Genomic DNA, 12,073 nt, shown 5'->3' on the forward strand with positions numbered 1-12,073 from the left:
ATAATGCAGTTCCTGTTTTTTTCTGATTTACTTATTTCACTTCGTATAATGTTATCAAGATCCCACCATTTTGCTGTAAATGATCCGATGTCATCATTTCTTATGGCTGAGTAGTATTCCATAGTGTATATGTGCCACATCTTCTTTTTCCAGTCATCTATTGACGGGCTTTTTGGTTGTTTCCATGTCTTGGCCACTGTGAACAATGCTGCAATGAACATGGGGCTGCATGTGTCTTTACGTATCAATGTTTCTGAGTTTTTGGGGTATATACCCAGTAGAGGGATTGCTGGGTCATAAGGTAGTTCTATTTTCAGTTTTTTGAGGAACCACCATACTTTCTTCCATAATGGTTGTACTACTTTACATTCCCACCAACAGTGGATGAGGGTTCCTTTTTCTCCACAGCCTCTCCAACATTTGCTATTACCTGTCTTGTTAATAATAGCTAATCTAACAGGTGTGAGGTGGTATCTCATTGCAGTTTTGATTTGCATTTCTCTAATAACTAAAGAAGCTGAGCATCTTTTAATATATCTGTTGGCCATTTGTATTTCTTCCTGGGAGAAGTGTCTGTTCATGTCCTCTTCCCATTTTTTATTGGATTGTTTGTTTGTTTGTTGTTGAGTTTTATGAGTTCTTTGTATATTTTGGATATTAGGCCCTTATCTGAGCTGTTGTTTGAAAATATCATTTTCCATTTAGTTGGCTGTCTGTTTATTTTGTTATCAGTTTCTCTTGCTGAGCAAAAACTTCTTAGTCTGATGTAGTCCCATTCATTAAAAAAAATGTACTATTCTTAAGAGCAGTTACTGGTTCACAGCAAAATTGAGAGGAAAGGTACAGGTATTTCCCATGAATCTCCTGCGCCCATATACACAGCCTCCTCAATGATCAATACCCCCTTCAGAGTGGTGCATTTGCTACAATTGATGACCTACTAATCACCCCAAGTCCACGGTTGACTAAAGGGTTCACTCTTGTATATCCTGTAGGTTTGGACAAATTTATGATGACATAGATCTACCATGATAGTATCACACAGTAATTTCTTTGTCCTCAAAATCCTCTGTGGAGTTAAATTTAAAATACATTACAGTTTTTATCTTTAAAAAAAATGTTTATTGATTTTGGAAAGAGGAAGGGAGAGAGAAACATTGATTTGTTGTTCCACTTATTTATGAATTTGTTGGCTGATTCTGGTATGTGTCCTGACCGGGGATCAAACCTGCGGCCTTGGTATATCAGGACAATGCTATAACCAGCTGACCTACCCAGCCAGGGCTTCAGTTCTTTCTTTGAAGTTTTCCAGTATTGTACAGGAAGAAACTCTTCATTACCCAAGTCAGTCTGAGAGTTTATTTTAGAAGGTTCTGGCCCTTATGTGAGTGAGCTCCATTTGATTTTAGACAGACCTCTCAACTTCAGGTAGAATAGAAAATGTGTAGATACTTGGTTTAAAAATGCCTTTAGATGAAAGCATTCCCAAGTTTTACTTTGAGAAATTTCCAGGATATCTAACAAAACAAAACTTAAACTAAAGCAACAGTAGGTGGCTTGAATGGAAGAGAACACTTAGAGTTAATGGTACTGGTCATTTTGATAGCCTTACATGCAAATATAGCAATTAATTGGCTTGATAGATATTCTCTGTAGATGGTATTACTGTGAGACAATTACAACTACAAAATACACAGAAAGTCGCCTACTGGCCTACCCCTGTTTAGAAAGGAAATTTAGGCCCTGGTCGGTTGGCTCAGTGGATAGAGCATCGGCCCGGCTTGTGGATGTCCTGGGTTTGATTCCCAGTCAGGGCACACAGGAGAAGTGACCATCTGCTTCTCTTCCCTTCCCTCTCCCTCATTTCTCTCTTTTCTTCTCTCAGAGCCAATGGCTTGATTGGCTTGAGCTTTGGCCCCGGCTGCTGAGAATAGCTTGGTTGATTTGAACATTGGCCCCAGATAGGGGTTTGCCAAGTGGATCCCAGTTAGGGTGCATGCGGGAGTCTATCTCCTCTCCTTTCACTGAGAAAAAAGGAAGAAATTTAGAAAACAGTTACAAAAATGGTGAATACAGAATTTAAAGTCACAAGTTAATTTTGTAACCAGCATATGAAAAAGACATGAAAATATTTGATTGATTTGCATTTATATCTCTTTGATGAAAATGTACTTTTTTTTTAAAAAAAAAAATTGTTTTTAATGTATTGTGTTAAAATGGTTTCAATTGTCCCACTCACTATAACACCTTCTACACACCACATGTACTGTTAAGGGCAGGAATAGCATTCATGTGCATAGCACAGAACTGGCTTTGTAATAGATGCTGTGAATGAGTACTAGTGGTTCAAGGTGAAGTGCTTTTTTTTTTTTTAAATAAATTTTTATTAATGTTAATGGAATGACATTAATAAATCAGGGTACATATATTCAAAGAAAACATGTCTAGGTTATCTTGTCATTAAATTATGTTGCATACCCCCCGCCCAGAGTCAGATTGTCCTCCATCACCCTCTATCTAGTTTTCTCTGTGCCCCTCCCCCTCCCCCTAACTTTCTCCCTCCCTCCCTCCTGCGTCCTCCCTCCCCCCACCCCTGGTAACCACCACACTCTTGTCCATGTCTCTTAGTCTCATTTTTATGTTCCACCAATGTATGGAATCATGTAGTTCTTGTTTTTTTCTGATTTACTTATTTCACTTCGTATAATGTTATCAGGATCCCACCATTTTGCTGTAAATGATCTGATGTCATCATTTCTTATGGCTGAGTAGTATTCCATAGTGTATATGTGCCACATCTTCTTTATCCAGTCTTCTATTGAAGGGCTTTTTGGTTGTTTCCATGTCTTGGCCACTGTGAACAATGCTGCAATGAACATGGGGCTGCATGTGTCTTTACGTATCAATGTTTCTGAGTTTTTGGGGTATATACCCAGTAGAGGGATTGCTGGGTCATAAGGTAGTTCTATTTTCAGTTTTTTGAGGAACTACCATACTTTCTTCCATAATGGTTGTACTACTTTATATTCCCACCAACAGTGTATGAGGGTTCTTTTTTCTCCACAGCCTCTCCAACATTTGCTATTACCTATCTTGTTAATAGTAGCTAATCGAACAGGTGTGAGGTGGTATCTCATTGCAGTTTTGATTTGCATTTCTCTAGTAACTAATGAAGATGAGCATCTTTTCATATATCTGTTGGCCATTTGTATTTCTTCCTGAGAGAAGTGTCTGCTCATGTCCTCTTCCCATTTTTTTATTGGATTGTTTGTTTGTTGTTGAGTTTTATGAGTTCTTTGTATATTTTGGATATTAGGCCCTTATCTGAGCTGTTGTTTGAAAATAACATTTTCCATTTAGTTGGCTGTCTGTTTATTTTGATATCAGTTTCTCTTGCTGAGCAAAAACTTTTTATTCTGATGTAGTCCCATTCATTTATCTTTGCCTTCACTTCTCTTGCCATTGGAGTCAAGTTCATAAAATGTTCTTTAAAACCCAGGTCCATGATTTTAGTACCTATGTCTTCTTCTATGTACTTTATTGTTTCAGGTCTTATATTTAGGTCTTTGATCCATTTTAAATTAATTTTAGTACACGGGGACAGGCTGTATTCGAGTTTCATTCTTTTGCATGTGGCTTTCCAGTCAAGGTGAAGTGCTTTAAAACACTAGATTAGTGATCATGAACTGACCTGCAGATACCAGAAAGTAAAACCATTGTGCATTTTTGTTTTGTAACTTTTTTAAATGTGGGGTTTTTAATGGCTAGACATTAAGACAATTTAACAGCTCAAAGGTATAATTCGTATTCCATACAATTAACCTATTTGAAGTGTACAATTCATTGTTTTTTAGTAAATTCACAGAGTTTTGCAATCATCACTACATCTAATTGTAGAACATTTTTATCTCCTGAAAGAAACACTGTACTCATTAGCAGCCACTCCCCACACCAGCACTAGCCAACCACTAATATATTTTCTGTCTCTCATTTTGCCTATTCTGGATATTTCATATAAATAGAATCATTGATATGCAACCTTTCGTTGTCTGACTCCTTTCACTTAGCATAATGTTTTCAAGGCTCATCCATGTATGTGCTTATTTTTCCTGTTTTTAAATTTAACTGTTTTAAATTTAAGCAATATTCTGTTATATGGACCTACTTACATTTTGCTTTTTCATTCATCAGCTGATAGACATTTGGTTGGCTTACACTTTTTTGCCTATTATGAGTAATGCCTTTATAACATTTTTGTCTGTTTTTTGTCTGCATATATATTTCAGTCTCTTGGGTTTTTACCAAGGAGTGGAATCGCTAAGTCGTATGTTAACACTATGTTTTTAACCTTTTGAGGAACTGCCAGAATGTTTTCCAAGAAGTCTGCACTATTTTGCATTCCCACCAGCAGTGTGTGAGAGTTCCAGAAAATTCCAGTATAATTTTTTTTTAAAGGATAGGATGCCTTCATTCTGACAAAAACTACAGATAATGAAACCCAGTGGGAGTTTTTTTGATGACCAGAAATTTAGATCATGGAGGGTCCTATAGGTTTGCATTTTATTATCATTAGAAATATGTTGATATTCAGTATTTTAAAAGTTTTCTTTTACCTTATTATCATATACAGTTCTTAGTGAAGGGAACAGTGTTGGAGGAAATAAACCATTGAGGGGCCTGTTGTATTATTAGCCAATAGAAATACTGGTTTGTTTCTGAATAGCTAAAGCAACTTTTCCTTAGAATGAGGGCTAGAGAATCCTGCTACCCTAGAAATTTAGCAAGAATAATTGTTACCTTTGGGTTTCTAGTCATGACTTTTGTGGAAAATAAAAGGGGAAACCTGAGAGTTGGTGAAAATGGACAGCTGAATGGGAAGATGGTAGTTTCAAAGACTGTCTTAGAATTTACTGCCAACAGCAGGTCGTGGCATTGGAGAACTTTTACAGGTGACAACTGTAAGGCTGGCAGTTTCCGCCATCATGGCCATTCACATGCAGGTTCTCATTGGATTCAGGCAGATGGTAAAGAAACAGTGGAGCCAAAAAATGGTGGGCTATTCCTTTATTTAAGTCTCGTACCGGCTGACGAGCAAACACACTGGGAAAACACTTTCACTCAGAGCTCACAGAGCTACTGACACATTATCCGGTTCCACAACCAGGAGAATCTTCTCCGGTTTCTCCTAGAATCAAAGGCCTCCCCAGTCCCAAAGCTCCTCACCTCTGGTTCCCCAGCTTCTCCTTCAGCACTCTGCCTTCTCTCTGCTCTCACTCTCCAAAAAAATGGCTTCCATCTCCTCCAGTACACATTAGCAAGACAATGGCCCTTCCCAAGCAGGAAGGTAATTTGCAATTTCACAGATCACATACCTGGCACTGCCCAGTGCCATTTTTTAACACTAAAAGTGAGCAAACTAAAAAAATACAGATTTTACAAACTCATTTGCCCAATAGCAATGCTAGGTATTGTCATAGTGTGATACAGTCTTGCATTCGCTGCTGTAGGAATTTTGGAATCTCAGGAAGCTCATGGGGCATCATTTTCATTTGCCCATTCTGTAGTATCCCTCTGGACTTCTTGAATGGTGGAGTCCTGGTTGTCTGCTGGTCCAGCGATCCTGTCCATTGGCCACTCCTTCAGCCCCTTTCTACTCTTTGAATCTTGTAGACAACTTTCTGACCCATCTGTTGTTTTTGCTAGGCCAGCTTTCTTCAAAGCGTCTTGGCTTTTGAAATCACCTGTAGACTCACAGGAGATAAGATGATTCCTTTTATCTCTGTCAGCATCCTTTCTTTCCTCTCTTTTCTTCTTCTCCCAGCCCCTAAATTTTTGCTTTATTGCTGACTTCTTTGTTTTATACGCTGGTCGAATCTGTACTTTTGAGATAATGAGGACTCTGAAGTTTCTCAAAGGACTGAGGTTTACAGGGAAGGGTGAGCAGGGGAATGTCAGCTAACACCTTCTGCAGGATTCTATAAATTCCTTCCCTCTGCCAGATGACCTGGGCTCTGAGCTGCACCATGCAATATGCCAGGAAGGGAAGGAAGCACGGTGGGTTTGCCTATGGTGCCCTCATGGTTCTAGTAGCTGTCTCTCTGGTTCTTGACTCATCAGGGTTCCTTTGGCCACGGTCACAGGCAGCTCTGTAAGTCCAGGTCTGCATTTCGGTCTCAGCCCGACGGTGTCTTATTTTTTCCAACTTGCAAAAAAATTCCATGTGTCAAACTTCTTGACTCCCTTAAGAAAATTCACATAAATATTGATCCCTGTTGCTGAACCAAATTTACATTTCAAACCCAGGTTACTCTCATCTCTCATGTCTGTTGGTGGACTCCATAATCCCTAATCTAGTTTTAGTGTGCGGTACCACAGAACATGCTTTTCATAAAATATGTATAATAAACCCTTAAGATGAACTATGAATACCTGGCTTGTCAAAAGAAAATATTAATTCAATGTAATAGTGGTAGCAAATTTTCTGATACTTATAGGCAGCAAGGTCCTTAGATCTGCTTCAGGCATCCAATATGAGTTTAATCCAGTGTATACTCACAGATGACTTTTGGTATTGATTTCAGCACTTTTAAAACTGCTGCCTATTTTTGCATCACCCTTTAACTGTGGTCCTGAGATTTGGGGCTTTCTCTGAAATAGAATATGCATTAATTCAGGGAAACAGATTGGACCTGTCAAATCTGTTTGCTGAACCGAATTGAGTTCATCTTTGCTGGAGAGTCTACCGTTTGAGCAAGATTCCCTCCATCCCTTTTTTCCCCTTCCTTCTGTTTTTTTTTTTTTTTTTTTTTTTTTACAGAGATAGAGAGAGAGTCAGAGAGAGGTACAGAGAGACAGGAACAGAGAGATGAGAAGTATCAATCATTAGTTTTTCGTTGCACATTGCAACACCTTAGTTGTTCATTGATTGCTTTCTCAGATGTGCCTTGACCGCGGGCCTTCAGCAAACCGAGTAACCCTTGCTGGAGCCAGCGACCTTGGGACCAAGCTGATGAGCTTTTGCTCAAACCAGATGAGCCCACGCTCAAGCTGGTGACCTCGGGGTCTCGAACCTGGGTCCTCAGCATCCCAGTCTGACGTTCTACCCACTGTGCCACCGCCTGGTCAGGTTTTTCTATTTTATCTTTCCCTCACTCAACAACTACTCATTGTTTGACTTCATTGGGTCTGAACCTTTTCTAGACATGAAATATACAGCAGTACATAAAGCATCTGTCTCCTGAGTCTTATATATCCAGTGGGGGAGACTTTGATAAACAAGTATACCAGTAAATAAGCAAGAGATTTTCAGAAAGTGACAAGTGCTATGAACGATAAAGTGATAAGATGGAGGTATTTGAAGGAACAGGGGCTGTTCAATAGTGTAGTTAGGGAAAGAAGGCCTCTCTAAGGAGATTAAATTGGAGCTAGTCCTGAGTGATAGTGAGCCATTGTGTTCAAGGTCTGGGGGTAGAGCCTTCTAGGCAGAAGGTGCCACAAGGTGAGAACTCAGAACAAGAAGCAGGCCAGGATGAGGACAAAGGGTGATGTCGCAGGGGCTGCCTCTCCCAGGGCCTCGGGCCAGGAAAGAGTCGAGATTTTATTGAGTGCAATGGAAAGTCATTGGAGTGTTGAAGCAGTGAATGGCGTGACCCGATTCACTTTTTTCAAAGCGCTCTCTGCTGCTGTGTGGAGTGTAGTTTGAAGGGATGGAAGTGCAGGCTGTGCAGTTGCCCAGGCAAAGGGGAGAGTGGCTTGGACTGGAGTGGAGATGGAAAGAAATAGTGGGACAGGAGGTCAATTTTGGAGGCAATTCACATGTTATTTGATAGATATTGGCAATGACACTCTTTCCAGAGAACAGCTGCCACAGCATTGCCAATTCTAGCTTATCATTGGGGCCTTACCAGTCTGAAAGGTGAAGAGTTGTATGTTGATACGGTCATTAGAATAACAGCCCCCCCCCCCAGACATGTCCACACCTTAGTTCTGTGACCTGTGAAGGTGTTGTCTTACATGGTGAAAGGGAATTTGCAAATGTGAAGTCAAATAAGAGATGATCCTTGCGTCTCCAGGTGGGTTCACTGTAATGGCATGAATCCTTAGAAGAGGAGAACCTTATCTTACCTGGCTGCACCTGAGGTCATCTTCAAATTCTTCCAGCTTCTACTTCTCATTTCAGTTTAACCACAGACAGATCTCAAGCTAACAGCCCCAGTGATTGAACCATTTCTTTTTAAATACCTTTTTTTTTTCTTCAGGTGAGAGGAGGGGAGATAGTGAGGCAGTCTTCCGCATATATCCCAACTGGGATCCACCCGGCAGCCACATCTGGGGCTGATGCTCAAGTACCAAGCTATTTTTAGTGCTTTAGGCTGACGTGCTCAGACCAACCAAACTATCCTCAGAGCTATCCTCAGCTCTTGGGCCTCGCTTGAACCAGCTGAGCTGGCTGAGGGAGGGGAAGAGGGAGAGAAGGGGGAAAGGGAGGGAGAGAGAAGCAGATGGCTGCTTCTCCTGTGTGCCCTGACTAGAAATCGAACTCAGGATGTCCATATGGCAGGCTGACGCTGTATGCATTGAGCTACTGGCCAGGACCGATTGGACCATTTCATAAACATGTTCAGTGCTGTGACCAAGAAATCTCTATATTATTAGTTGATATATAATGAAATGGTTCAGCATGACTGAGGAGTAGGGTATGCTGTCTAGGCAGATGTCTGGTTTCTAGAGATTAGTCTTATTCTTAGCAATGTGACATGAACTTAAAATGCATGTTATCAGTCAACTATTTTAAAGAAATTGTACTACTTTCTTTGGTGTGGAAAACGTTCAGGGCCATGCTTCCCGCCGGATGAGCTGTTGCTGTGACCACACAGCAGTGCCGGGCTCCACCTGGGAGAATGGTGTATGGTGGTAGAAGCTCAGCTACAGGTCTTAAAGCATGGAGACACCTGGGAAAAGCATTTTGTTGTTGCCTAGATAACTTCACACGTGGGGAGGAAGCTCCTTGTCACTGAGAAAACCCAAGAGCTATGGTCCAAAGACCTGGGCTGGTTATGTACTACCTGATTTTGAGCAGTTTATTTAATTTGTTTATTTTTTCAGAGGGTAAGTGGATAAAATATATAGTAATGTCTGCCCCAGTTTATCTGGCGGAATCGTTGTGGTGCTTAACTAAGGTGTAAGCTGCAACGAAGCACAGCAACATGTCACAGAACCCACGATTCTAGCAGGAGCAGAGGGCGGAGCCTGGATACGTCCACCCAATAGCCATACACTGTTTTTTCGCAGAAATGAAACTACATGCACTGACATTGCAAAAATGATGTCTCCAGGTGAGCTTATGTCACTTCTAGCACATTTCCCTCCACCCCTCCCCTACCCCAGCTGCCAGGAATCTCAAGGATACATCTTAATGTAGAGTAACTGTATTGACCCTCACATTGGACTGGTTAGAGTAAGCTTTGCCGTGTGTGTGTGTGTGTGTGTGTGTGTGTGTGTGTGTGTGTGTGTGTGTGTGTGTTAAAGATTTTATTTATTGATTTTACAGACAGGAGAGGGGTTAGGGAGTGAGAAATATCAGCTCATAGTTACTTCACTTTAGTTGTTCATTGTTGTCTTGGCGTAGATGCCTTGACTGGGCAAGTCCAGGGTTTTGAACCTACAACCTCAGCATTTCAGGGCGACAGTCTATCCATTGTGTGCGCCACCACAAGCCAGGCATTGCCCTTCTTGTCTTGACCTCACTTTTCTTTTTCTATTTTATTATTATTGATATATGTCTCTCGTGTTAGCTGTCTCTCTTGTCCTTTCTAAAGGCAGCGAAGAGTGTTGTACAACCACACAAATAATCAGGATGCTGAGATAAGGAGCTTCTCTTTAGTAAAATAGGTAAAGCACCATAACAGTTTGGAAGGCGCACATTTCAGAAACCTTGGGACAGGTGTGTCAGGTTAAGAAGCAGGGGTGGGGTGTCCACACAGACCTTTCAGACGGGGACAGACACGTCATCATCACCTTCCAGAAGAAATTTGAGAAAGCTGAACAACATGAGTCTCGCTTGTTGCCCACCTGGTGATAAGGATAGTATTTTTAAGTGTTCAATGTTAGCAGTTTCCAGTTTTAACACCACTCCCAAACCTGTGTGCGTTTGAAAACTCGGTTCAAATTTTTCATTGGGGGCAAAACAGAGCATCAAAGGCATATCATGGACGCTATTCTAATACATTCACATCGAATGCAGTGGACGAGGAAGGAATGAACTGCGGTAGCAACACACCCTGCACAGTCCCTCATTAGCAAGTTTGAGTCACAGCTGAGAGGGTCCCAGGGCACCCCACCACCCTAGGGGCTGCTCTCTCAGAGCTCTGGCCAGCCGCCTTATCCCTCTCTGCCTCCATCTTTATCTGAAAGGTGGAATTAGGAGTTACAGGAGAAAAGGAGTACGAAGCACATCAAAGAATTTCCTTGTGGCTTTTGAATAAGGGGCCACTTCGTAGGTTGAGGGTTAACTTTGGCTGTGCTGTTTTCATCATGAAGCACCTGGGGTTTGTTTTTCTCTAAAAGATGTAGATAAACTCGAGAGAATACAGGGGAAGGGCAACAAAAATGATGTATGGTTTGGAGAGAAGGAGAATAACAGTCTATAAATATTTGAAGGGTAATATAAAAGAGGGAGAGAGATTATTTACAGCAATGGAGAGGAGTTTGTCAGGGAACAAAAGCTTGCATCAAGGAGCAGGGAGAAATTGGGTAGAACTGAAAACACAAAGTATAATAAGGGTGATTAGGCAAAGAAGTGTAATTCTCACATTAGTTTATGTTGCCAAGGGCAGGAATACATGTTTTTCAAACTGAGGATCCTTGTGCGACTGTGAATAATGTTTTCCTCATTCATTGTCGTGAAGTGCAGAGTGTGGGCAATGCTTTAGTCTTTGCTTTTGGGTGTAGTTTGTTCAATTCCCACCTCTGGCATTATGCTTTCAGAGGTGATAGTAATAATTACAGTTCTACTAGCTCTCTTTTACTGAGTGTCTGCCTCATGCCCGGTGTTATTTTAGCTGCTTTGTTATTTATATTATTTAATTTCTACAGCAACTGTACAAAACAGGAACTATTTTTTCTATTTATAGGGAAATTGGAATGTAATAACATGCTCAAAATGGCACATGTGTTAAAGTGGTGGGGTTGAGATTCAAAGCCAGGTCTGGGACTCACTTCATGCCCTATGTTGGGCTCTCTCACCCCAGTCATGATAGTACTACTTTGGGATCCAAAAGGTAGCCAGGTTACTAAGTTTGTATCCAGGCATACATGTAAGTAAAATAGTTCAAGTCCAGAGCTCCCTTCTCTCTGTGTTTTTCTTTTCTTGAGATCTGTTTTCTATACTATCTCTGTTATTATGTTGTTATTCCTATACTAGCTCTGTTATTATGTCACATTTTATAAATTTAGTTATAAGCTTTAGTCATCCTTTTATTTATAGAGTGTTCTGTACAGTCTCATGTAGGAAAGAGAACTTCTCTAAGTCAAGCATTATCCTTGGTCTTACGTGCTGGTTCTGGGGACCCCTTGTCAGTATTCTGTGTTTCCCTGGACTGTCTGGCTCTGGTATTGTAGAATGTTCAGTGTATTGAGGATTACTTTAAAAAAAATCCAAAATTCACTGAATTAACATGCAGTAAAGGTGAAGAGTAGAGTGTCTTGCATTTTTCATGTCATCGCAAGAAGGTACCAAACCTGGAACCCAGACTTTAGCCTCCCACGTTGTGCACAGGACAGCTTCCTAAGCCACAGCGGCTGCTCTGTTTGGGGAGTCGAGTAGTTCCTGGTCTCTCAGCCTCATAGTTATTGTGGGTAACATCTGAAAAAATATGTGCAAATTGCAGAATATCCCATAAATGAAAGATGATGTTAAATTAAAAGTTAGAAACATTTGCATTAGCAGCATCTATATGTATGTATATATATAATATGTATATATATATATGCTCAGCTTCTCTTGTGTAAAATCTATAATAGGATAGTTAATAATGATTGAGACTTGTGAGGAGGTTGACATTACTCAAAGGGG

General features: G+C 40.7%; 1 protein-coding gene across 2 annotated transcripts in view; it reads left to right on the plus strand.

Annotated features, from left to right (window-relative positions):
- DMRT1 (doublesex and mab-3 related transcription factor 1) overlaps positions 1-12,073 on the plus strand; it is a 127,202-nt gene that overhangs the window by 11,675 nt on the left and 103,454 nt on the right. Inside the window, exon 3 of one of the 2 annotated variants that reach the window (XM_066365680.1) lies at positions 1,741-1,746. The exons of the other annotated variant lie outside the window; for it this stretch is intronic. Within the exon in view, the coding sequence (XP_066221777.1) occupies positions 1,741-1,746 (6 nt within the window). The remainder of the gene's footprint in view (positions 1-1,740; positions 1,747-12,073) is intronic. 2 annotated transcript variants of the gene reach the window in all.

Source organism: Saccopteryx leptura, chromosome 2, assembly GCF_036850995.1.
Source record: "Saccopteryx leptura isolate mSacLep1 chromosome 2, mSacLep1_pri_phased_curated, whole genome shotgun sequence".
NCBI classification, from domain to species: Eukaryota; Metazoa; Chordata; class Mammalia; order Chiroptera; family Emballonuridae; genus Saccopteryx; species Saccopteryx leptura.